Here is a 27,843-nt window from a genome sequence, read left to right on the forward strand (position 1 = left end):
TTTGCTTCTGAGAAAATATATTTTCTCACTTATTCATCACTTCTTTTTCTCCTTGAAACAGTCTCTTACCCTGGCTTAGGTAATACTATACTCCTGATTTTTGTTTTACCTCTAAGATCTTCTTTGGCTTATTTTGCAGATTCTTCTTCCTCTCAGAGGACACTAGGCCCTCCTCCCAACCTCCACACTTCCCCCAAGTGATCTCCCATCCCTTCCATTTCTATCTACATGTTGATTCCTCTCAAATCTTTATTCCCAGTCCAAATCTTTCTGCAGACATGTATATCTTTTTGCCTTCTATTACATTTTCATTAGGGCATTCCAGAGACAATTCAGACAAAACAAGTCTAAAAATAAATACTTCACCCTACCAAACCTTTTTCTCCTCCTGTGTCCCTATATTCGTTAATGATGACACATGCACCCAAATGCACAAGCTAGAAACATAAGTTGCATCCTTAGACTTAAACTCTTCCTAAATTTCTCTCAAATCTGTCATTTCTTTTCCAGGCCCATTGAGAAGTTCCTTACTAGGAGCCTAGTCTCAGCTGCCATAATCTATCTCTGCATTGCTTCAATCTTCAATCTTTCAATTCACTCTCCACACTACAATCAATAATATTTTTAATACATAAAACTGATCATATAAATTTTATTTTAAAATATTTTTATAGGTCCCCATTACATTTAAAGAGTTTGGACCCTATCCTAACATGGTTTACAAAGCACTCAAAACACAGGCCCTGCTTACCTCTCTTCAAAACCCAATCCCTCAAAGTCTTAGTTCCAACCATACTAAATCACTTTCTATTCCTTAAACATGCTATTCTCTCTACTATAAATATCCTTCCCCCACTCCCCCACCTCTACATTTGGCTAACTCCTATTTACTCTTCAAGTCTCAGTCTAAATCTCTCTCTCAGGGGAAAAAAAAAAACTTCTATGACCCCAAACATGAGTTATAGCATGGCCTCCTAGAACACTGTGCCTTTATCACACTATTTATACTTGCTTAATTTTGTTTTCTCCATTGTAATTTTAGGGCAGGAACCATGTCTAACTTAATCTTTGTATCTCCAATGCACAGCAGGTTACTTGATAAATATTTATGGAAGGAAGGAAAGAAGGAAGGTGGGAAATTTCCTCAGAAAAACTCACGGTAGCACAGCTTTCCAATCAAAAGTCATACTTAGATAAGTAAATATGTAAAAATATAAGATCTACAAGAAGAATTTTTGTTTTGCTCACTACAGTATATCCCTAGCACCTACAACAGTGGTTGGCACATAGTAGGTATAGCATTGTTGAGCAAATGAATAAAACTGTGAATTTTACTTTCTAAATTTTCTATATTGTAATGAGCTCTATAAATGCTTTCTTGTAAATTACATGTAAGTATAAAGATATGGAAAGCAGCTAGTTTTACCAACCCTCTAACACTTCATATAACCTATCCAGCACTCCTCCCTTAATCATCTAACTAGTGTACTCACTTGGCTCTCTCCCAGCCTCTGGCTTCTTCCATTCCTAGTTTTCACGATTCCACGGCCTGACCCTGAGGGCATGCATAGGGCACTCTCACTGCCTCTCCCCCATCCCCGGATAGAAAGGTGGACAACAGCAGGCTGTGTCTCACCTTCTGCTAAGACAGCTCTATTCTACAATGGAGCACCTTGCCACTCTGCTGCTGCTCCAGTCCCATTCCTGTTAGCTCAGCATTAACCTACATCCAAAAATTCGTTCCACCTCGAATACTTGCCAATCTACTCTATAGAGCCACTGTTCTGATATGAACAAGTCATCCAATAACTTCCAGTTTTTCTAAAAGCAATCCTTCTACCTGCTCTTTATGAAACATAACATTCTCCTGGTGGTAATTATCTTTGAATCATACTTCATTTCTGAGACTCACAGGTAAAGAAGTAGCATGTTTTAACATGATACCTCAACCATCTCTTCCCTTTTCAAGTCTATCTTCTAATAATAATAATAAACACACATACTACATTAGAATTATAGCTAGCTTTCATATTATATGCTAGGTATTATTTGAAGCACTTTATATATTAAATTCATTTAATCCTCTAAAGGACTCTACAAAGTAAATACTATTTTTATTCACTTATAGATAAGGAAACTGAGGCACAGACAGTTAAGTATTTTCTTTTTTTTTTAAATATTTATTTATTTGGTTGCACCGGGTCTTAGTTGTGGCAGGCGGGCTCCTTAGTTGCGGCTCACCAGCTCCTTAGTTGCGGCTCCTGTACTCCTTAGTTGCAGCACACGGGCTCCTTGGCATGCAAACTCTTAGTTGCTGCATGCATGTGGGATCTAGTTCCCTGACCAGGGATTGAACCCAGGCCCCCTGCATTGGGAGTGCAGAGTCTTACCCACTGCGCCACCAGGGAAGTCCCCAGTCAAGTATTTTCAAGGCCCACACAGCAGGTGGTAGAAACTGGATTCACTGCCAAGCAGCTTGGCTCCAGAGTCCATACTCCAACCCACAGTGTACACTAACTCACTTCAGCACTTGATTCATCTTCCATTAACACCTGGATATACTTAGAACTTCCTTAATGACTTCAGCACCTGGATCATTCACTGCACTTCTTCCCCATTCCATCACCACCCTATGACACTCAGTCTCGGGCACTCATTCAAAATGATAATCCTTTCACCATGTAAGCCTAACAGATATTCTCCAGTGACTTCCATCTTAATTCTATACAAAGCCACACATGAACAAGGCCATGCTTTGGCTCCTCTTAACTTTTAAAACTGTTCCACCTCTAATATCCAAATCACCAATTTTCCTCTCTGAGCAGAAACAATTATCCTTCCAGCTCTTTAATTTCCTCACTAGGGAAGAATCTACTCTTCATTTTCCCTGTGTTCTCAATCCCTTGGATTCCTCCCAGTCATTCAGTTCCACTGCTCCCATTCCCACTCTATTTGCCTCTCCATCCAGCTCAGTCAGACATTTTCAAAAATGCATTTAGAAAGACCCTAGGTCAGTGGTTTCCAGAACCACAGAACTGCCATTCTGTTACAAAAGTTTCTAGTCTGTACCTAAGTGAAAAAATACAAGGACAATATAGGATTCTTTTTTTAAGTTAAATTTATTCAGTTTAAAAATCTTTTATTCTGAGATTATTTCCTTCCTTTTTTTTAATGTGTCAAATGTCCCTTCTATGATAAAATTAGATAGAAAGTTTTTTGTTTGTTTGTTTTTGGATATCTTTCTTTAATAAAATTAAAAACTGCAATTCTAGGGCTTCCCTGGTGGCGCAGTGGTTGAGAGTCCACCCGCCGATGCAGGGGACACGGGTTCGTGCCCCAGTCCGGAAAGATCCCACATGCCGCGGAGCGGCTAGGCCCGTGAGCCATGGCCGCTGAGCCTGTGCGTTCGCAGCCTGTGCTCACCAACGGGAGAGGCCACAACAGTGAGAGGCCCGTGTACCGCAAAAAAAAAAAAAAAACTGCAATTCTATATCAGTCCTTAAGTCCAGCCCCTTTCCCTGATTTTTTCTATACATTTTTTTGTACTGGTTAACAAAATTTAGGAGCCATTATGCTAGATTCCTTTGCCCATTGGTTGGTGATGCTCTTCATACTTTGATAATCTCCAGTCCAGTATCATATCTTCAATTTCTCTCCTGAACTGTTGTGTATACTAAAAAATAAAACAAGCAAATTCCAGGAAGTCACTGATAATAACTGAGACTAAGACAATGCTCTGAAAAACTGCATAAGAAATAAGAAACCACCTTTCATGCTGGAACAGAGACACATTATCAACACTCAATCTAAGAAATGTCAAACAGCTAGTATTTCATCATCTGTGTCCACGTGAATATAATGAAACTATCAGATGCTTTGCCAAAATTAAAATATAGAATTCATGACACTTTTATGGTCTGCTGAATTGTTTAATTACTTCTTCAAACAAAAATGGAGATATAATTTATCTTCTGCTACCCACACTTTATGAGCTAACTTCTATTTTTAATGTATATTTAACAATATGAGAAATATTTAATTGGTTAATACACATGGCCATTGTTGTGAGTTGAACTATGTCTCCCAAAAGGATACTTTTAGGTCCTCACCCCTGGTATCTGTGAATGGGTCTTATTTGGAAATATTTGGGTTTTTAAAGATGTTAAGAGACCATACTGCATTAAGGTGGCCCAAAATCCAATGACTGGTGCCCTTTTAACAAGGCCATGTGAGAATACACAGACACACAGGGGAGAATGCCATGTGAAGACAGGCAGAGATTAGAGTGATGTATCTACAAGCCAAGGAGTCAAGGATTGCCCAGATGCTAGAAGAGACGAGGAAGGTTTCTTTCCTAGAGCTGTCAGAGGGAGTATGGCCCTGCTGACACCTTGATTTCAGTCTGGTAGTCTCCCAAACTGTAAGAGAACAAATTTCTAGTTTTTAAAGCCATCCAGTTGGTAATTTGTTATGGCAGTCCTATGAAACTAACACAAGCCATTAATAACAATGAGAAAGGAGATGGAACAAATATTATCCAGGCTATCACTGAACTTCAGAAATGAAAAGCAAAACTATGACTTATATGTAATTTTAAACTACTTGACAATATTGCATTAGAATACAATAAATTTTATGAAAGATAACTTAGTTTCACTTTACAAACACTAGATATCAAAAAAGTACTCATTCTTTTTACTTTAAAACTTTTTACAACAGAGTTAAATTTTGTTTTTAAAATTATTTACACTAACATAATTCAAACAAATCTAATAAACTTCCAAGTGATTTAAAAAAAAAAAAAAAGGTTTACTTGGAAGCCAAGTAAGATGGTATAAATGTGAGTTTTTTGTGATCAAAAACACTTGGGGGACTTCTAGGCACTTACCAGCTATGTGATGAATTTGAAAAGATCCTCAACATCTCAGAATTCTTTTATAATTTTGTTTTAAAAGGAGGGAGGGAGACATAATGGTTACCTCACAGTTTTTAATCAAGATAAAAATGAGTCATTTGATAAATATCTGTTTCTAATTCTCAAAAGAAATGCAAAGACTTGTAGGATATTTGAGGTTTATGTTAAAGTCTTTAGGAAGGTGGGAAAGTGAAGTTAGGTAATAATAACATGAATAGACTGAGGATTATACAAATTGATAGAATGAAAGTTAAAAGAAGAAACTATAGAGTGATGGCAACACAACAATTTGTAAGTACCTAGTAGCAAGATGAAGCAAAGACAAACATCCTCCTCCTCAAAGAATGGTTTGACTACAGTAACTACTCAATAAAAGCATACAAAATTGAATTAAATTAATTGAATTAAACAAGTAAGGAAAGTGTGAGGAAAAGGTCAGAGACACATGAAATTATATATATATATTTTTTTTTTTTTTTTTTTTTTGCTGTACGCGGGCCTCTCACTGTTGTGGCCTCTCCCGTTGCGGAGCACAGGCTCCGGAAGCAGAGGCTCAGCGGCCATGGCTCACGGGCCCAGCTGCTCCGGGGCATGTGGGATCTTCCTGGACCGGGGCACGAACCCGTGTCCCCTGCATCGGCAGGTGGACTCTCAACCACTGGGCCACCAGGGAAGCCCACATGAAATATATTGACAACAGAATGAAGGTCCCCAAAAGCAAGGAGAATGGGTTAACAAGGCACCTAGGGCAGAAATGACCTAGAACTGACCTAGACTTAAGTAAGACTGCATGGAGTAGTAGAAAGAGGAATCTGTACCTTAGTAATTAAGAGAGGATAACGGCTTAAGAAAGCAAGCAATTGGAAGATGGAGTTTAAGGACATTTTAACCATATAGACTGAAGAGTTTAATCAATTTTGGAATCAAAGAAATTACTTATAAAAGCATCTTCTTCAGTCTATATTTTGACTAAGAACAAAGGCAACATTTTGTGAGTAGGTATAGAAGTTAGAAAACAAAAATTTAAAAATAACAAGAGCTAACATTTAATGAAAGTTAACTGTATGTCAGGCATTGTTCTAGGTGCTTTGTATGTTTTAGCTCACTTGATCATCACCACTCACTTTCTGAGTTGTATTATTATTATTCCCATTTTGCAGATAAGGAAACTAAGACAGAAAGAGGTTAATTTACCCATCATGACATTAAGAGGTAGAATCAGAATAAATATAGAAAAACTGTTAAATAGGATTTGGAGCATGCACAGACTGCCTAAAGAGTAACTTCTATTAAAAATGTTTCACTATTTCTTCCAATTAAATGACTAATCCTCAAAGAAATTTATTATTTTTTCTAATTCTTTTTTGATGCTGTTGTTCCAAACTAGTACTGATTTCCTCTGAGACTTTCAAGCTTGATATATTTTTATGATTTGTACCCTCAAACAATTACAGCAGTCAGTTGTGACTGAAGTTCATCATCAAAAAGAAAGAAATTCCGCCCCACGTTCTCCCCCCGCAAGAAAACCATGAAATTTTTTTTCATGTTTTTCCTCTAAGAGAACTGGAATAATTGCATCAATTTGGAAATATCAATAAACAAATTAAGTAAACAAACATAAGTCCTGAATTCTTCAGTGAACAAGCCTAATTCATTTCTTTATAATGGCTGTACACTAGAGTTCAATGAAATACCTAAGTACAACTGCAAACAAATAAATAAATCCCGTTTTTAACTGTATCTTTATCTGCTTCTGTATCTTCATCTTTAACTGATTCTGAAAGCCAGTCTTGCATCATTTTAACCGGTATTTTGTAACTTTGTGTTGTCTCGAGGGCACTAAATCCTAAATATAAAAGTTACTGGAACGTGTTTTCTCAAACAATGACCTATTAATTCTATATACTACCAATACCCAAAGCTATTCTCTACCACGAGCTGACATGTTATCTAACAAGGGCTTCTTAACTCTTCAAGGGTTTCAGAAAAGTAGTGACACTCGGACCTGTCTCTCCTACAGCATCTCACCCTGCCCTGCCCCTTTCTCAATTTCCTAAGCGGCGTGCGAACCTCCCGAGGCGAGGCCAAGACCTCGTTCTTTCTTAGAGAGCACAACTTGCTGCGAAGAATTTGGTATCTGAAATGGGGATGGGAGCCAGACACCCGGCACGATCGGGACACTATCAGGCTGGTCTTCACAACGCGGGACCCTCCGCCCCTGCGGACGGGAGGAGCCACCGGGGCACGGGGCACTGTGAGAAGCAATGGGCCAGGGTCAGCAGCTATGGGGACGCAGCTAAACTCCTTCAAGTTGGAAGACAGCGGAGAGACACTGGACCAGGAAAAGGGGAGCTTCCAGGCGCAGCGCTGCCCAGAGTCCTGCCAGTAACGACCCCGGGGAAGGTAAGTAGACCGGCTCCCCGGTCCGGCCCGCTCTCCGGAAGAGAGGAACTAAGACAGGGAGCTAACGCTATGACGGGCTCTCACCCCTTTAACCACATTCATGCCCTGAACAGCCCTGGAACAAACGAGAAAACAGCACCCGGCGAGGTTTCAGTATTTTACCTTGTGCTACGGTCCCAGCCGACCGCCATGTTTCACAGAAGCCCGGTCGCCCGGGCTCCCGTTTACCCGGAAATATCGCGAGAACAAAAGCGACTACCACCGTGGAAAACGTCAGCGGGGGGGGTGGGGGGCGGGGAAACGGTGTAGAGTTCTCGCGATATTCCTTTCGCTGACGAAGTGCTTTGTGAATCAAGAGGTGTGAGCCAAGTTAAAGGGGCTCGGCTAAGAAGAATGGAGGTTTAAACTTATTTCACTTGTGACCACGTGGCTAGCAAGGAATTAACTTCTCCAAGGAGAGCTTTGTTACCTACCAACGGATACTTAGAGACTACAGAAAGAATCTCAACTCCTCTAATAGTACTTCGTTAGGAATGAGATACTTGGGCGCAGGAATTAACATTTGCAGCCCTATCCGTATTACTCTTCCAAACTCTGCACCACGTTTTGTGCCCCTTTATTTTCTTCTGTCAAGAACGTTTAAACTTTCCTTTCCAGGCACAGGTAACGCTTTTAAATTATCTGTTAAATGTTTTTCTTGTCTTCTAGATGGTAAGCTCTGTAAGAAATCACATGTGTCTTCCTCATTCTTATATCACCAATACTTTTCTATGCACTCGAATATTTGTTGAGAAAGAAAATTAATACTTCATTCACCTTTTTTCCCTAACACTTCATATTATAAGAGGTAACAGAGGGGACTTTGGAAAAAAGGGCTCAAGAGTAAGCCCATGTGTTACCAGATTTTCCGAACATTGAGATTTTTAATTTTATTTTTTATTGACCAAAAATTCTAACAAAAGCGTAATAATGACTAATTCTTAAATGGTAAGCACTGCTTTTTCTTCCCCAGTAAGCAATATTTATATGCTTTACTTTCCTCATCTCGTTTAATCTTTTACAACTGTGTACGATAATAACATTTACCCATTTAATAGATAAGGAAATTGAGTCAAGTGGCAGTTAAGTGATTTACCCAATGTCAGATAGCTGGGAGAGGCAGGGAAATCTTGACCACAAGACTAAACTGCCTTTCGAAGGAGCAGTCATCATTTTGTTTATTGAATTAACGTTTATCGAAATATGAAATTTTACTAAATTTAAACTGTCCTAGAAAATAAGGGCAGATAAAGAGTTTCCACTGATGCAATTTCATTTCCAGACTTTCATGTCAGGATTAGTCCAAAAACTTTAAACCAACTCTAAACTGATATAAGGTTTCTGTCTCCTTCACATATTTATGAAGAAGCATAATGTGATGTCTAAGATCATAGACACTGTAGCTAGGATTTCCTGGGTTAAAATTCCAGTTCAATAACTTACTAGCATGTGACCTTGGGCACATTATTTCATTATTTTGTCCTCTTTTCTTCATCTATAAAATTGTACTATAATGTCTCAAAGATTGTTATAAGGACTAAATGAGTTAATACATATCTAAAGTGCTTCTTTATCTTAGCCACAAATGCACCATCAGCCCTTTGTAGGTCTGATTGTTTGAGGTCTTGTGTGGCTGGAAGCTGGTTGTTGTTCACTTAGTTACACTGGATGCCTGGTCTCTAGAGTAGTCTACTTTCAGGGTAACAACTATCCCATAAGAGTTGGATGGCCCAATGAAACAAAACTGACTAATTTGATCCTGCTTATTTAAAAAACAGCTCACCATCTTCTATAATACTAAATCAAGACTAAATTTCCTCCTGAAGATTGAAACCTTGCTTAACTAGAAAGAGGGGCGAGTACTTAATCCTATGTTATTGGTGTAGTTATATCTAGAAAACAATTTGCTTCCAAGGGAAAAAAAAATGTCCATTATGTATTATGAAACTGGGTAATGATTAGTCAAATCCGTTTCACCTGCCTTCACTAATCAAGGTCATTTTAAGACTTGCTTGTCCTCCAAGCAGCACATAGCCTAAACAATAAGATGTTTGCCCGAGTTATTTTCAAGGAACTTGGGGTCATCTGTGTCTAGCTCAAGCTGAGCTGGTTAAGGCTGGATGGGGCCACCAACCCTAAAACTGGGCATGTGGCATGTCCACTTGGTGACCTTTTGAAGGTGCAGTGGCCCATAGCTTAGTTAGGCCTGCACAGAATGACCATTACCTCACCTTTTCCCATCACCCTTTTCCATGCTCCCCCACTGAGACCGCCCTGCTTCTTTATTCCATAAATACCCAGAGCCCCTTGCCTTCAGGAAGGCAAATTTGAGATTTGCCCTCCAGCCCCCTCGCTTGGCTGCTGTGTGGAAAAACCCTGCCTTTGCTGCAAACCTCAGCATCTCAGCATTTGGGCTTGCTGTGCGCTAGGTAAAATGAACCTGGTTTGGTAACATTGCCCACAAAAGAGAACTGGGAGATAGATGTTAGATTGGGAATTAACAACTGGTGCTAAACAACCTGTATTTTGTGCAAATGATCAAAAGGTGTTTTCATACTGGTTTTTGTTTGTTTTTTTCTTTTTTTAGTTCTCTGCAGTTTGCATAAAAGTTTTAGCAAGTAAGCAACAAAATTAAGGTAAGTTAATACTTTTTGCTACATGAATGCCCCAGAAACACCTCAAATTCAATATATCCCAAGTGGATTTTATAATTTACCCCAAATCTATTTCTTCTGCACTGTATCTACAAAAGTCAATGGCACCACTAACCTCAGATTCAGTCACTAGCTACCAATCCCAATGACCAATCAATTTCCTTCATTAAGACTATTTCCAGTTTCATGCTGTACACCAGACTCCGTGATTTTTATGTATGTGACAAACTATCATAATTAGAAAGGAAAAAAACCCAGGATGATATGACAGAAAGAAAATCAACTTTCAACTGAGCACAGCAGAAGACATTTTTCCATTTTCTGATATGATTATATAACACTGATGTTGAGCTAAAAAGGTCAAATAATTTCCATCCCATATATGAGATATGTCCATAAGTTGATTTTCCTATCATATAAAAAATATAGAAGCAGCTAAATATGTAAATAATATATGGTCAGAGTTCAGATGCTTTGACTAAAAATTATGAATACATTTGTATACCTTACTGTTCAACAGGACCTAACCTGACAAATACTCTTACAAATTAAACTTGTTTTTCTAAGTAAAGGATAGTTGAACCAACAATAGTGAGGTCCCCCTTCTCCCTGTCTGGGTCTTAGAAGGAAAGAAGCCAGTCAGACCTGTTCCCCCCTGCCCTCCACCGTCTCATGAACCAGCCTGCATGAGTAAACTTGGTCAGAAGTTGATTTTTCCTCTAATGGAGGGTAGTTAGGCTGGGGGAACCTCATTAAAGATCTGAGTCCTTGACACAGATTGAGGCTGCTGCTTTGGTATCACATCCATCTATAAGGGTGATGCTCTATAGCACATTGAGTGCCCTTTGGCACTCCCATCATCATAGAGATGGGGATTGCTGAGTCTGAGGTAGGAGAAGCCATTAACGTCATGTCTATCCTAAGCCAAGTCCATGCTGAAGGAACACACAAGAACCCATTAGAGTCTTTCATTTGGAGGCAAAAGATGGAAAAAATGAGGCTGGGAAATTAGTACTTTATTTTTTTTTTTGGTCTATACACCAAGCAGATAGGCTTGATTCAGTTAAACTATATGATTTGTCAAGGATGAATCAAAAAAACAATTATTATAAAGTTTAAAGGGTGCTAGCAAAGGCCATAAAGGACAGTGCAGCTCCCCCTTGCTCTCTCTTGGATCATCCTTTGGGGAAATGCAGCTGTTCTGTCATCAGCCCGCTCAAGAAGCCCAGTGGAGAGGTCCACATGGCAAAGCATCTTTGTGCATTTAAATATTCCTGATGAGAAGTCTAAAGCCACTCAGATTCTTGACCCTATGTATGAGACCTGTTTTTCTCTGGAATCTTATGTAATTTTCTTGTCCCCAGTGCCTTTAAGCTTCACAGTGACATCTGTGATCTGGGTCCGTCTTCACTCTTGTGCTAGGCATCCAGTGCATTCTTTCCACCTGACAACACATACCCTTAAGTTCTAGGAAGTTTTCTTGATTTGTTTCCTTGATTAATTTCTCACCTCCATTTTCTCTATTTTCTCCTTCTGAAACTCCTATTATTGTTATGAGATGTCCTGGACTATTAAAAATGATAACTAGCGGAAGTGGGAAAAGGATAGCAGTGAAATAAAGAATTATAATTTTTGCTTTATACAATCACAGTATCACTTTTTAATTGACACTTTCTTTTGCATTTATTCTTAGAAAAGGTAATAAAAGTAAAATTAATGCAAAGTATTATAATTAGATATGTGGGAGAGACTTCTGGTTGCCATGTAAATACTCTTCTCTCCTTCTTTAGAACCAGAATCCTGGACAGTAAACCCAAGTGAAGAACTATATTCCCAGGCTTGGCAGGTAGATATGTAAATAATAGTCACTGAGTAGGGCTTTTATGAAAGCCATTTATCCCCTTTTCTCCTTGCCCTCCCTCATTTCCCATCTTGGAATGTGACTGCGATGACCTGAGCCCTGCAACAATTTTATGACTTGAGGATTGAATCGATACACTGAGGATGGTGGAGGAGGAAGACAGGAAAAGCTGCAGGCCCTCTAACTTTGTAGAGCTGCCTATCAGCTGCCTGACTCCATTTAAGTAAGAGAATAAAAATCCTAATTCCTTCAAACTACTGTAGTAACGTCTTTTTAACCAGCAGCTGGCAAGTAATTCCTGGTGGATTCAAGGAAATTTTTAAGCTCTCTGAAAACTGAACCTCCCTTATTACACGTAAGTCTTCTTTTTACCTCTCTCCAATTTTATTTTCCTTCTCATGTTCAAGTGTGTGAATGAAGCCAGCCCAGTTCCAATCTCTCCATGCTCCCAGTCTTATCTCCCCAGTCCAAACTCCACACTCTTGCCTACATTATCTTCTGAAAACACCCATCAGCCATGTGATATAGTAATTAAAGTCTGTAATCAGAAAAATCTATGTGTTTTTTTTTCTCTGAAACCAGATGTTTGATGTAAAACAAGTCAACCTCCCTAGCTTCAATCTCATGGGTAAAATGGGAAAGAGAATGCCTTTCTGATACAATTGTGCTCAGAATTAAATTAATATATGTAAAGAAGTCGGCACATGGAAAGCTACTAAGGTAGCCTAATGGGATTGTCACTCCCCAATTAAATCCTTAGGGAAATTATGAAGAGAATTTTTGAAAAAAAAAATGGAGACATAAAAAAGAACAGAAAAATTAGAAAGCTATACTGTATTCTTGAACAGCAAGGCTTAATAAAATCAACCTCTCCCCAAGTAACATATGACATAGCCTCTGCCTGCACACATAACAGTGTATTGCTGGATTTTGACTACATTCAAACATGAGAGTTTAATCAGATTTTACCCATCCTGATAAAAGTGCCATTAAAGTAAAAATTCTGGAACTGTTCCTTAAAAAAAAATTTGTAAGTGTACAATTCCATGATTTTAGTAAATTTATGCAGTTGTGCAACCATCACCATAATCTAATTTTAGAACATTTCCATCACCCCCATTTTGTTATTTCTTGCACTTACCCATAACCTTAGGGAACCACTGTTCTGCTTTCTGTCTATAAATTTGTCTACATTCCATGTAAGTGGAATCGTAACATGTAGTCTGTTGCGACTGGATTCTTTCAATTAGCATAATGATTTTGAGGTTCATCCATTTTTGTAACAATTTTTTAACTATTCTCTTCAAATATTTTTTAAAGGATCCAAGGTCAGGTTGCGGGGGGGGGGGAATCCTCTTTAAAACTTTATTTTAGAAAAATGCACAAAATAATAACTAACATGAACTGAAAGTTTACTAGGTGCCAGCCACTTTTTTAAGTGGTTTGAATTTATAAGCTCCTTTAACTATAGGATATCTCTATGAATAGGTTTTTTTATTACCTCCAGTTTATAGATGAGAAAATGGAAGTATAAGGAGGCTAACTTGCCCAAAGTCATAACACTAGTTGACGATGAAGGTGGGATTTGAACCCAAGAACTCTGGTTTCAGAACCAACACTTAATCCCTATTCCCAGGGGTTATTAATATTACATTCAAAACATTTTCATAAGATTATTTTTAATGATTAAATGACCTAAATGGAAATGTCAAGTAATATCTGGCACCTAGAAGATAAACAAATTTTAAACCCTTTTCCCCTGGAAGAGAATAGATGGTAGAAAATGTAATTGCCAGTGTTAACTAAGCAAAGTTAAATAGTGACATCAGGGAATGCAAGTGTCAGTGACAATTTGTGCTTTCTAGGCAAAGGGAACTGCCGAAAATGCAAGGGTATAATGCTCCGAATGAGTGTGGAACTCTAATTACCTGGAGAGAAGGTTAGGTTCTATGCTGAGAAGCTAGTATTATTTAAAAGGTCTGTAAGTATACTTATACTGTGTAGTATTCAGTATACACAGAAGTATTATGTAAGTTATGGAGCAAGATCATAAACATCTGTAAAACTACCACCAACTTAACTAGAAAATTATTAATACCACTTGTGTGTGGTTCCTCCATCCTATCCCCACACCCCCCGCCCACTGCTCTGAATGGTGGGTTATTTTCCCTGGCATTTTTTTCAACCATATATGAAGCCTGAGCAGTTTAATTTTGCCTGTTTCTGAGCTTTATAAGGTACCTACTCTTCTGAAATTTGCTTTTTAAGCTCAGCATTGCTTTTAAGATTCACCTAAAGAGCCTGTGGAATGTCATATATTTTACTGCTGTGTGAGTATACTATATAGATTTTGATTATCCATGCTTCTCTAGTGGACATTGGGAATTCCGGCTTTTGCTGATATTCACATTTCTATAAACTTTCCTGTACATGTTTAGTGGTCATGGTTGCATCACTTTCCTAGGACACTGTTCCCAAACCTGACTGCACATTAGCATCATGTAAGGAGTTAAAAAAATTACCCCTAGGACTTCCCTGGTGCCCTAGTGGTTAAGACTCAGCACTCCCAGTGCAGGGGGCCTGGGTTCGATCCCTGGTCAGGGAACTAGATCCCACGTGCCACGCAACTAAGACCTGGTACAGCCAAATAAATAAATAGTAAAAAAAAAAAAAAATTACCCCCCTCCATGCCCCAGATGTTTTCATTTAATTGCAGCCATGCTCTAGGGCATTTACCTAGAGGTAGAATTGCTGACTCAGAAGACATTGGCATCTTCAGTTTTACCCATGTTATCTGAGTTGCACCCCACCCCCAGCCGTGAGGAGAGTTCCCCTCCACTCCACATTCTCATTATCTGTTTATCTTGTCACACTGTGCATTTTGCCAATTTAGAGAATGTAAGATGGCGCTATTTCTTGCTTTTGTATTCTGTTCTCTTGATCAGTTTATTTATCTCTGCAGCAATACCACCCTGTCTTAATTACTCTAGCTTAATTGCCTCTGTTATAATTCCCCTGCTTCATTTTGCCTCTTTAAGAGATTCTTAGTTATTTTGGCCCCAGCAGTTGTTTGTGTTACCACTATCTGACAATTTGGTTTAAATTTACTCTTATTTTATAAATATCTGTGGGGGATAGAAAAATGAAAGTGATCATGCTACTGATAATAAAGTTGAGACCAAGATGAAATCAGGTAAGTGCCCAAAGCTGTTAATCTTTGGTGAGAATTAGACACTTGTCAGGCTTAAGTTGTTGACTGTTAAATTGACAAAGAATATGCATGAAATTGGAACTATATTATTGAAAATTTTATGAAAAAGACAAGATGGAGGGGACTTCCCTGGTGGTCCAGTGGTTAAAACTCCATGCTCCCAAAGTAGGGGGCCTGGGTTCGATCCCTGGTCAGGGAACTAGATCCCGCGTGCCACAACTAAGACCCAGCACAGCCCAATAAGTAAATAAATATTAAAAAAAAAAAAAAAAAAGACAAGACGGAGGGTTAGAGAAAGTGAAGTAATGCAATTTATGGCTTAAGAATGAATAACAAAATGTTCCAACAATCCAAATGACAGGAGAGATTCAGAGTATGTGTAATTGTTAATAGGAAAAGAGCTTGATACAGATTTCTTTAACATAAGATATTGGTGTATAAAACATTAAAACATAAAACAAAAATCAAATCAACTAATACTTGAGCTTTAAAACTCAGCTCAAACATTACTTCTCCTGCAAAACCTCCATCCATCCTTGCAGAAAGTGTTGGTTGTTCCCTCCTAGACTGGCAGCTCCCATGGCATGTGGAATTGGAATTACCTTTGTGTATTGTTCTTCTGCACTAGAATGAGATGCTAAAGATAAGGGAAACTTCCTTTTTCAAGGTGCCCCTACTTGACACACAGTAGGTGCTCAACGAGGCCATTTTTAAATACACACATGAGTGAAAACTTAGGTTACTAGGTCTCTAATTTTTTTTTAATTTGGCTATGTAACCCTTACAGACTATATCAACTTACAAAATTGATTGTAGTCTAATCCACATAGAGCTTGACCTTGAAATGAAAGAATAAAAAAGAGTTCTTGGGAAGAAGAAACAGTCAAAGTAAGAAATAAAGCTTATGTCCCTCCTGAGTTAAATTGGCTTTCAACTAGAGAAAGGGCAAGTAAAACAGTCTAACATAGTAAAATAGTCTAACACAGTTCTATTCAATAGGGAAAAGATTAAATACAGAACAATTTGAAAATTACTGCCAACTCAAGCTGAAAACAGAGCACCAGTCTCTGACCCTCATATGAAAGTCAGGCAGCTTCCTTAGGTAGTACATGGAATGCTAACCCTTCGTCCTTTGCTGACAGAGCCCTCAAGCATCACCACCAGATCACTGTCCCAGGAGGTCAGAGATTGTGCCAGTACCAAAATTAACCACCTTCAGATCATACTGTGAAGAAGAAAGCTTTAGACAGGCCTGACATTTAATACAGCCCATCTTTAACCCCCCTTAATGTCATCTGATTGAAAAGATGAGAGAAATTCAATGAGACAAAGTAAAAATGGTACAAAACAAATTAACATAAGAATTAGAGAATCCTTATTGTAAATCTCATCTTTCAATTTACTGAGTCCCTAACAAAGAGTATAATTTAAATTAATTAAAGCAGTTTAGACCAATATTCATGTAAGAGGTTTTTAGTAAATACTGGGAAATTCAAAATATTTTCCCTTTATAGCATTTGCAAAAGAGAGGAGAGACAGAAAAAGAGAGGGGTAGGGACAGGGGGGTGAGAGAAAGGGAGATCAGAGAAAGAAAGAAAAAAAAGTATTTATTTTTTGCTAATTTCTTTATGAGTTGTTCTTTGATTAGGTTATATTGTGCTTACCTAAAAAGTTAAACTATCCTCCTTTTTTGAATGCTGTAATTTTGGAAACCAAATGATAAATTTTGGTGGAAAATAAGAAAAAATAGTTGCTTCAGACTTCTTAATCTGTATTATATATCTCTGTGATGGGCTTTGGCATTAAGTATCCAGCCTAGAGAGATGAGGGTATTGGTCAGCTGAAGTTCAGATAAATGTAAACAAGTGAAATATCCTAAGATTTTATCTAAAAATTTAAAAATCAAATGATAAGCCTGATAAATAATTTCATAAATGTCAATTGCTCACTGAAATTGTGAAACTTACAGGGACCATTCCTGTAAACCTGTGCATAGGGCACTGTTCTATGTGAGTAAAATTAAGAATTATACGGAGTGAGGGCTTCCCTGGTGGCACAGTGGTTAAGAATCCGCCTGCCAGCTCAATATCAAAAAAACAAACAGCCCAATCCAAAAATGGGCAGAAGACCTAAATAGACATTCCTCCAAAGAAGATATACAGATGGCCAAGAAGCACGTGAAAAGCTGCTCAACGTCACTAATCATTAGAGAAATGCAAATCAAAACTACAATGAGATATCATCTCACACCAGTCAGAATGCCCGTCATCAAAAAATCTACAAACAATAAATGTTAGAGAGGGTGTGGAGAAAAGGGAACCCTCTTGCACTTTGGTGGGAATGTAAATTGATACAGCCACTATGGAGAACAGTATGGAGGTTCCTTAAAAAACTAAAAATAGAACTACCATACGACCCAGCAATCCCACTATTGGGCATATACCCTGAGAAAACCATAATTCAAAAAGAGTCATGTACCACAATGTTCACTGCAGATCTATTTACAATAGCCAGGACATGGAAGCAACCTAAGTGTCCATCGACAGATGAATGAATAAAGAAGATGTGGCACATATATACAATGGAATATTACTCAGCCATAAAAATAAACGAAATTGAGTCATTTGTAGTGAGGTGGATGGACCTAGAGTCTGTCATACAGAGTGAAAGAAGTCAGAAAGAAAAACAAATACTGTATGCTAACACATATATATGGAATCTAAAAAAAAAAAAAGGTCAGAAAAACCTAGGGGCAGGACACGAATAAAGACGCAGACCTACTAGAGAATGGACTTGAGGACATGGGGAGGGGGGAAGGGTAAGCTGGGACAAAGTGAGAGAGTGGCATGGACATATATACACTACCAAATGTAAAACCGATAGCTAGTGGGAAGCAGCCGCATAGCACAGGGAGATCCACTCAGTGCTTTGTGACCACCTAGAGGGGTGGGGTAGGGAGGGTGGGAGGGAGGGAGATGCAAGAGGAAAGAGATGTGGGGATATATGTATATGTATAGCTGATTCACTTTGTTATAAAGCAGAAACTAACACACCATTGTAAAGCAATTATATTCCAATAAAAATGTTAAAAAAAAAAAAAAAAAGAATCTGCCTGGCAATGCAGGGGACATCAGTTCGAGTCCTGGTCCAGGAAGATCCCACATGCTGTGGAGCAATTAAGCCCGTGTGCCACAACTACTGAGCCACGTGCCACAACTACTGAAGCCTGTGTGCCTAAAGCCTGTGCTCAACAAGAGAAGCCACTGCAATGAGAAGCCCGCGCACCACAACGAAGAGTGGCCCCTGCTCGGTGCAACTAGAGAAAGCCCACACACGGCAACAAAGACCCAGCGCAGCCAAAAATAAGTAAATAAAATTTTTTAAAAAGCTTAAAAGAAAAGAATCTTTAAAATAAAAAAAAAAGAATTATATGGAGTGAGTAACATCTCCCTTCATATCTTCCAATGTTAACCAAATTAAAAAAATAGTGAAATTATATATGATGGTATTCAAATTTGACATATAGTACATGGTACACTAGACCTGAAATTAATGACATTTAAGATTGTAAGTTCCCAGGAGGCATGGACCAACATTAGCTTTCTGTGACCAACGTTTAATATTGAATGTATGTACACACCAAATCCAAGCTCCTCAATGACAAGGGTTGGGGGAAGTGACATTGAGTTTTTTAGCAATGACAAGAGACGTATTTTTCAGGTACGCGGTCATGTATTTCCTTTCCCACTTAGGAACACAATTCCACCATGCTGCTCTTCCGGTGATCATGCTTCTCCTCCAGTGACAGATGTGATCCAGTCTCTATAAGCAGAAATTCTGGTGAAGACCGTTGGTGCGGCAGGATGGCAATTACTGCTGCCCCAGCTCACAATACCGATGAGCTTGTACTGCCCATCCTGGGCACACTGCAGTGGTCCTCCAGAATCTCCCTGCAACCAGCAAAAAGGGAAGTTCATTCTGGCTGCATGATTCATGGCTGACACTAACCCCCAACTGCAGGGGATGGTCCAACAGTGTGTAAGTCACTCTCATCTCTGATTTCTGCTCATAACAGCATAGGGAACTACAACCACTGAGGTAGTTGGCTGATGTTACAGATCTCTGAATCAGATCAAAATCTACATTTTCAAGGCGAGGCTGAAAGAAACATTTAGCATAAATTTATTTTATGCTGACAATAGACTGTGCCATGCAGAAAGTTTCAAGCATCTAATATAAATGACTAAATGATGGTTTTGAGTTACGTGAAAGCATTGTTATATTTTCAGTGCTACTGGAAGTAGGTAGTTTGAGCTACCTAATACAGCTATGAAGTTGAACCACAAGAAATCATCATTTTTTTGTGGATCAAAAACAGTTGAAAGTTATCAGTTTCACATAGTTCAACCTAGCAGTTGAACAAGTAATTCCTTTTGAGAATAGAATCCACAAAAATATCAAATTGGTAATCACAGTACATCAATTTAGCAATGTACTTACTCCTCTCACTTTTCATTTTAAAACTACCATACATTTATACCTTTTTATGGTCAGCAAACACCCATTCATGAGACACACTGAGAAGAAAACTCCTGCCCTCATCAATGCAGGCCTTCATTACCATACAGGACGATGATCCTGCAGCCCCTCCGCATATATTGGTATTTTTAATATCCAGTCCCCAGTAGCTTCGACAAGATGTACTACTAATCAGTGGTACCTTTGCCTGCTGCACAGTTTTAGGAAATTCATCTTCTAGTAGAAAAGGAATAAAAACACATAGGCAAATGATATTAAAGGATAAAACAAAAATAGCCTTATATATACACAGACTCCGAGGGTTAAATCCCACCCATTCTCCCCTCTCAGCACTATAGTGATGCTGTTAGGTGACTTCTAAAAAACTAATATAGTCACTCCACAGTGGCTTATACAACAGAAACAATGAAAAACATTTTATGTGGGTTCTTTTATCTTTAGTATAGTCCTCAGAAGATATAAAAACATCACTTTATGCAAAAAAGACAAAGTTTACACCCAAATCAGTTGTTGATAAAGCAAACAATATACATTTTTTACATATTAAGTCTATACTTTAATTCACTGGTTTCATGACATTCTCATTCTTTTGATTTGACTTCTGCTGAGCAGACATTCTGGTTAAGTGCTGACACTGACTGGAAGCTGACAAGTGAAATTGCATTCTAAATAACTCTTTAGTTTATTGGATATTTGTAGGTAGTTAATTCATTTGCAGAATAGGGTGTATGTGAGACCAGAGTCATGAGTTTGATCTTTATATGGACTAGAATATCTGCACATAATCTTTCTACCCATTTACCTTTTTTTTAAATTGAAGTATAGTTGAGTGATTCAGTTATTACATATGTATATTTTTTCATATTCTTTTCCATTATGGTTTATTACGGGATATTGAATATAGTTCCCTGTGCTACACAACAGGACCTTGTTGTCTATCCATTCTACATATAATAGTTTGCATCTGCTAATTCCAACTCCCACTCCAACCCTCCCCTGCCCCCCACCTTGGCAACCACAAGTCTGTTCTCTCTGTGAGTCTGTTTCTGTTTCATAAATAAGTTCATTTGTGTCATATTTTAGAGTCCACATATAAGTGATATCATATCTACCCATTTACCTTTTATACCAGCCTATCATTTCAGAAAAATGCCTCACAGCTTTAAGAATAGGCTCATATATCTTCAAGTATGGGTTTTCACAATAGAAATATCTACACTGTTGTGAAAACAATTATGTGTGTGTGAGTGTGTGCATACACAAATATTAGGTAATAACATCACTAGATATTTACCAACACAGTTTTTAAAAGTATCAGTGAACTTGTATTAATGAATATGATGGCCTAAAGCCCAACCAGTCACCTTTAGGTCCATTATGAAAAAAATTTTCCACTATCATTCCTATTAAAAATACAGAAAAATTGAAAATGAGTAAACAGTATACTCAGACTTCACATATATTTGTTTGGACTCTAATCTTAGAAGAGGTAATAAAATATACTCACGATGAGGTTCAGTTATTCCCCATCCAGCAGTCATACATTTGGAAAGTAAATTTATTTTATCATCTTTCCCTGGCAAACAGATTGGAGATACAAACTTTCCTAATTAAAAGGATGAGAAAGAAAAACGCAAATATCAGTTAGTCCGTAAGATTCATATTAACATTGTCTATACTGTTTGCTCTTCAGTGATGGCTCTAGAAATACCTACTTTGACCTAACAGTACCCTTTGTAACCCTGTAATTTAATAAAGTCTTCCAGAAGATCCCACCTATTATTTACTCAGAGGGGATCATCCCAATACACGTTACCACTTTGCTCCAGGTATTTCCATATCCTCCTAGGAAAACAGAAACACATGCCCTACACTGAAATGTGGAGCTTCTCATCCATAACCATTTTTTAAAGTGCATCTGTCTGTTTGCCTATGTGCCTTCAGGACATCACCTTGTTGAATTTGAGATGAGAGTGGAGAATATAATTGTCTTCTTTTTAAGATTTATTATTTATTTATTTATTTTTGGCTGTGTCGGGTCTTAGTTGCAGCACGTGGGCTCTTTGTTGTGGCGTGCGGGCTTCTCTCTAGTTGTGGCATGTGGGTTTTCTCGGGTTCCAGGGCGCATGGGCTCTGTAGTTTGTGGCACGCAGGCTCTCTAGTTGAAGCACGCAAGTTCAGTAGTTGTGGCACGCGGGCTTAGTTGCCCGACCAGGGATTGAACCCGAGTGCCCTGCATTGTAAGGCAGATTCTTTACCACTGGACCACCAGGGAAGTCCCTATAATTGTCTTCTCTTTTCAACTATGTTATATGAAGAACGGGGAAAAACACGTAGCAATTTAACTGTTAAAGTATTTTTACAGCTAAAAAGTATTTTTATATCTAATTCTATCTCCACAGGTTATTATAAAATATATTGATACATTATACATTTAAACATTTACATTTTTTCTTATCACCAAAATCTGTGTATATATAAATATTGTGGGTTTGTGTGTCTGTGTGTATATATGCCACACACACACACACACACACTCACACACACACACTGAATGCAGTGCTCTTGTGTTTGTTTTCCCTTTTTCCCAGGCTATTTAACTTCATTTTCATCCAGATTTTTACATACTTAAATGTGTCAGCATATCTGCTATTATAGGCCGTTTATATCAGTGATATGTTCTTTATTTTTACTGCTATCTCTTAATAAAATTACATAAAACTGTTTGTAACTTGTCTATTCTTTTCCTACTCATCTCTCGACGCGTGTGCCAAATCTTATGTTATTCTGCCTTCACAGATAATCATTGCTCTATCGTATCTTCTCCCAAATTTCCTTGAGCTAAATAACATTTTCCTACTAACAACATATTTTTAATCAGCCATTTTTCTTATTCTGATATTCTTCATTTACTAGATTATGATCATGCCATTTACATGGCATCATTATTACATCATTCTTTTTAATAGCATATGGTATTCAGATAATGAATGTACCTCGATTTATTAAATCCCATTGGAAAACATTTAGACTTTTAATTTTTTCCCTTATAAGCTGCATCAAGTTTCCAAGATCATGCATCTGTGCATTTGTGCCAGTATTCCTGGATGACTGAGTTGCTGGACCACAGGGCACACACTAAAAATGGACAGATATTGCCAGATTGCATCATTTGGCAGGATGGAGGAGGGGGATGTATTGACTTGTACTCCACATCCAGCTGTGTTTATAACTTAGAAATATGTCAAGAGTCTTGAAAACAGTTATGCCCTAAATCCAGCATTTTTGCTTCCGAGAAATTTATCTTAAGGCAATCATAGACCTGGAAAAATGTACACATAAGGATAGTCAATCCAGCATTATTTAAATAAAAAAAAGGAAACAACCTTTACACGAATGTTCGTGGGAGCTTTATTTGTAACATATAAAAGCTAGAAACCACCCAGATATTCTTCAACAAATGAATGGTTAAATGTTACAAGTGGTTAAACATTCATACTGTGAACACTACTCAGCTATTAAAAGGAATGCACTACTGATACATGCAACCACATAAATGAAGCTCCAGGATGTTATGCCCAGGAAAAAAGTCAATCCCAAAAGGTTACATATTATATAATTCCATTTATGTAACACTCTTGAATTGACAAAATTATAGAAACAACAGTTTTGTGGTTGACAGAAGTCTGGGTGGGGAGGGTGGAGTGGGGAGGAAGGAAATGGGTGTGGCTATAAAGGGGCAACAGTATCGATCCTTATGGTGACAAAAATGTTCTGTATCTCAACTATATCAATGTCAAATCCTGCAAGATGTTACCATTCGTGAAAACCAGGTTAAAAAGTACTTCGGTTTCTCTGTACTATTCCCTATAACTGCATGTGAATCTACAATTATCTCAGCATTGAAAGTTTAACTAAAAATAAATTTAAGAAGCAGGATAAAGAGAAAAAATACTGATGTCAGAGCTCCAATCCTGAGATTGTAATTAATTGTTCCAAAATGCATCTGGGCTGATAGTTTTGTTTGTTTTGTTTTTAAAGCAACTCAGAGGATGATAATGCATAGTCAAGGTTAAGAAGCAGTGTTCTAAATGCTCTCACTGACTCAGTTTTAAAAGCATGAAAAGCAAATGGTAGACTGAACCATGATTGGGGGTTTGTAGGATGAATGCACTGAAAAGACATACAAAGGGAGGTCTATAGGCAGAAACAGAGGAGAGAACTGGAGCAAAGGAAGAAAACTGTCCCAGATCCCTGTGATGCCATGGAAAGGCTTGGGTGTGAAAGTGGGAACTATCCACAGATCTTAGTTACATTCCCCCCAATACACCTTCCCACTGAATGCTCACCTGTGCTAAGTAGGTAGGTGGGTTACTGCCATTCCCTTTCTACAAACGGTAAAGCTAAGGTCACAGAAGTTACATAACATGCCCAAGATCACATGGCTACTTCCTGACAGAGCCAGGATTAACAATGCCTCAGTTTCACTTAGCTTTGGCTTAAGTAAACATTTTTTTAAAAACCAAGATTTTACTAAGTTATGAAGGCACAGAAAATTAAACATCTGGTGGTTCAAACTGATGTTCTAAGTATTTGGGATAACCTCATAGAACATAAAGCGTCTCAGGAGAATATATAGGACAAAGTTAAAAACATACTTCTCTGAAATCTTCTCTAGACCTCTGTCAATTAAATACACATAACAGTAAAATGTTTATGCAGATACTTCAGCTTTTAGAGAAAGTATCTTAGAATGTAAGAAAATTTTAAAATAATTATTTAACTTCAAAAGTACATGCAGCACTTCTAAGCAAGATGGAAGATAAAAGGTTCAAAATATGGAAAAGAGTTATCCATACTGACCTAGTTCAACAGGGTTTTCCAGATGCAGCAAGCATATATCATCATTGGGAGGAAATTGTGTGAAGCTGGGGTGAGTGTATACAGCTTTCACTGGTATCAAATCTCTATTTCGTGTGTTCCACAGGTAACTTCTTCCTATTACCAGGTTGTCTGTGACATTACTTGTCATAAGAAAAGGGAGTGACGAAATAGATACCACTTTTAATGAGGCCATCACTTTTCAGAATTACTAAGAATGTATTCTTTAACATTTTTTTTGCTTCTATACTCCAATTATATTATTGCCAAAATCTAGTCCCCAAAACTTTCTTTAAAATTTTTAATCCACATTAATATCCTTATTATCCTGAATTCTTAGAAAATGGGAGTTTCTGATTAATTCAATCCTTGAGAAAATTTTTAAAGTATCTACTTTCTTGCCTTCATAACATCAAATAAAATGATTTAGTACAATATATTTTTGACAATTAAGATTCATGATGCCTCAAGGTAATGATTTTATGTATTATAATCATTATGCATTATATAATGTACTTATGTGATGGTCACTGAAACTATCCTGAAAGTTATAGTGACTCTACTCCCTAATACGATGTTTCTCAAAGAAATGTCTAGGGACCACATGCATTAAATCTGGCATGTGTATAAAGAATGCAGAATCCCAGACATAACTCAGCAAATCAAATTTCAGGATTAATATTCTAAGATTCTGTTTATAGCAAACTCCCCAGGTAACTTTAAGCACATGAAAGTCTGAAAACTGCCCTAATAAGGATGCCTTCTTGTGATTTAGCTATATCAAAAATAAGACTTGGGGAATGCTAAAGAAATTGAGTTTTTGGTTCATTGAAGCTTCCTGCTCACCATGTTATTTGAGCAGATGCTTTCATTATAAAGCCAATTTTAGAGACCCTGAAAATGTCATATCTACTTATTCAGCTATGGGACATTGTATGACAATGTCAACTGTCTCACTACTTCTGGGAGATAATATTCAAAACGTCAAGCTAAGACTCCTTTGAGGAAGGAGTTTTCAGATATTTCCATATTACATTGAGACCAAGATTCAGATAAAGTCAAAGAAAAAAAAAGTTCCTTTAAAGGACATTCTTTAAAATTCTTTGAAACTTTACACATTTATTTCAGGACTGGGTATGATCATCAGACAGTCCGTAGAGGAGAGCAAGGAGGAAAGGAAGCCACATTTGAGCAGCCCCTCGGCTCTGGGCACCATGCTGAGAGACTGATGCAAAAATGTTGAGACATCATTACCTTCATTTTTATGGATGGGGGGGTGTTGTTAGTTACTTATTAATTAAATTATACCTAGAGGCAGGAAGCTGCTTTTAAAATTAAAAGCTATTAGTAGTAAGTGTATTAGTGAAGCACAGAAAATTTCATAAACCTAACACGTTCATTCATTTGCAAGATGGGGAGCTGATGCTTGATGTTTCTTGTGACATGGGGAGAACAGAAGGAGTGCACCCGCTGTGGACCCTCAAATAGCTCCGCACCGCCCTGCTGTCCCCAACCCTGCACCACTTGGGCACACACCTGAAGTTGCAGTGTGCCGCTGTCAGGACCCACTGTCTCCCAATCAGAGCACCTCCACAGTAATGCTGTCCTTGGTACTGCAGACTGACCAGCCAGGGCCACGACATCGCAGGGGCGGCACGGCCACCAACCACCCTGGGCTTCCCAAGCTTGGCTGGCAACACGTTTGTATTCCTCTCAGATCCTTCCATGAGAAATGGGTCAACAACAGGAATTCCACATTTGTCTTGGGCTGGCTGTCTTCTGGTATTGTTTTCTACTGTTAGCCCTTAGAAAAGTAACAACAAAACATCAGATAGCAATACTTGTGAAAGTCTATTAAAGTCTCAGAATGGAGGCATTTATTTCTTTTGTAGGTTCAAAACTAGGATTCTTTGCAAGAGATGAGACTCATCTTTTCTTCCATTGCTTTTAAATGAGTAAAAATCAATAGTTAACTAAAGCATTAATATATACGTCTTTAGACGAATCAGAACACAAATCAATTTTTAAAAAAGTATTGCACTTAATCATGAAATTACTGGAAATTGTTCTTTCTGTGGCATCATTTGTGTTATCCCAGTATAACATATCTAGACACATCAAAATACTTCAAAATAAAATGTTTATATAAAGGACAAGCATAGGGGAAATTTCTACCAATGTGTTTACTCCATTCTCAGATTTATAAAGAAATTTACCAGGGAATAACAAGAGACTTAAATATAAAGAAAATTAAGCCTCTCCATAGCCATATAATTTCAGAATGATAAGATATGATCACTTGTGAATTCTTTACTTGAGATTTTTTTTACACTAGAAATCTATTTAAAACAAAAAGTTTCTAGCATAGTGGATTTGTGTTTATCCAATCCTTATGTCAAAACTCATTTCTAATTTCTTTTCAGATATGTATAACACATGGATTCCCTCTTCCTTTTAAATACATATGCCTAAAAAATATGCAGACTCTTCAGAATTAAGATTATCCTAGATTTTAGGGAGAAAAACCCCACAAAAGGTATTTACTCAAACATGTTTTTAGTGCATTAAGGTTTACTGCATTACTGCATGTTTTTTATTGCATTTGTAATCCACATTATATGTAGTAACTCAGACTTTTGGGCTGTTTGTACACATGTATAACAGCAATATTTTATTAGTATTCAACTTACTTTAAAATACTTAAAAAAAGAAATGAGGCTAAATATTTTTACTGTGAGAATAAAGGGTCAGTTTAGAGATATAGTGATGAAAGACAAAAGCAATGGACACAGAAGAAGGGTCAATTGGGCGAGCATCCCTTTAACAATTAAAAATCACACCTATAGGGTGATGTGGTTCAGTAGTCTACAGCTCAAATCCAGGACTCTTAGGAGAGCCCATTCACCACTATCCTAGGAAAGATAGAGCGACATCAAAAAGAACTTTGCGTTCACATGGATTAAATTCTTCCTGCAATTACACTCCAATCAAGAAAATCTCCTAATAATAGATTCATTAGGTTTCTTAGTCTTAAGCACAACTAATGGAATTCTAGCTTAAAATTAGATAGGATAAGTAGATAAAAATCAGCACATTTGTTTCTATTTTATGCAGAGAAGTTAGTATAGGTTCAGCTAAAATATTCCTTTTGAGGGCTCTTCATGGGGGTGGGGAGGCAGTTACTTAATAAAAAATATGTTAACAGAGACATGGAAACACACTGAACTCTACTCTTGTTTCAGCCTGAATGGCCCCAGTGGATCTTTTAAATAGCAACTGACTGACTTTTATGTTTATCATTATTTCTTAAATAAAAATAACATACACACATATAGACACA

At 37.7% G+C, this 27,843-nt stretch overlaps 2 protein-coding genes and 1 long non-coding RNA gene across 4 annotated transcripts in view; 1 reads left to right on the top strand and 2 right to left on the bottom strand.

The window, feature by feature from the left end:
* Positions 1-7,554, bottom strand: part of ERGIC2 (ERGIC and golgi 2) — a 36,203-nt gene extending 28,649 nt beyond the window's left edge. Inside the window, exon 1 of the mRNA XM_029206120.1 lies at positions 7,481-7,554. The gene's annotated coding sequence lies outside the window, so the exon portion shown is untranslated. The remainder of the gene's footprint in view (positions 1-7,480) is intronic.
* A 128-nt stretch (positions 7,555-7,682) lies between these two features.
* On the top strand, positions 7,683-19,301 carry LOC114885014. Of its 2 annotated transcripts, XR_003790991.1 has the most exons (4): positions 7,683-7,981; positions 9,945-9,993; positions 12,154-12,227; positions 18,836-19,301. It is a non-coding gene; the product is annotated as an uncharacterized LOC114885014 (long non-coding RNA). The 2 variants fall into 2 exon arrangements; XR_003790990.1 differs by lacking the exon at positions 18,836-19,301 and having other exon boundaries at positions 12,154-13,007.
* Positions 18,485-26,230, bottom strand: LOC114885013 (chymotrypsinogen A-like). The gene is made up of 5 exons (XM_029204214.1): positions 26,040-26,230; positions 24,486-24,646; positions 21,130-21,228; positions 19,705-19,838; positions 18,485-19,033 (listed from the first exon to the last, which is right to left on the bottom strand). The coding sequence occupies exons 1-5, from the start codon at positions 26,228-26,230 to the stop codon at positions 18,869-18,871; spliced, it is 750 nt and encodes a 249-aa protein (XP_029060047.1). The 3' UTR covers positions 18,485-18,868.
* Between the last annotated feature and the right edge of the window lie 1,613 nt (positions 26,231-27,843).

The sequence above is a fragment of the Monodon monoceros genome, unplaced genomic scaffold (assembly GCF_005190385.1).
Source record: "Monodon monoceros isolate NGI ecotype Baffin Bay Population unplaced genomic scaffold, NGI_Narwhal_1 Super_Scaffold_6, whole genome shotgun sequence".
Taxonomy (NCBI): Eukaryota; Metazoa; Chordata; class Mammalia; order Artiodactyla; family Monodontidae; genus Monodon; species Monodon monoceros.

Bases quoted from the DNA above. Each gene is read 5' to 3' on its own strand.
- LOC114885013 (XM_029204214.1), bottom strand. From the start codon at position 26,230: ATGGAAGGATCTGAGAGGAATACAAACGTGTTGCCAGCCAAGCTTGGG. The intron at 24,647-26,039 runs GTGTGTGCCCAA...TCTTATGACAAG, and splicing joins GCGGCACACTGCAACTTCAG to TAATGTCACAGACAACCTGG. The intron at 19,839-21,129 runs GTGAGTATATTT...CTTTTCTACTAG, and splicing joins GGGAATAACTGAACCTCATC to AAGATGAATTTCCTAAAACT.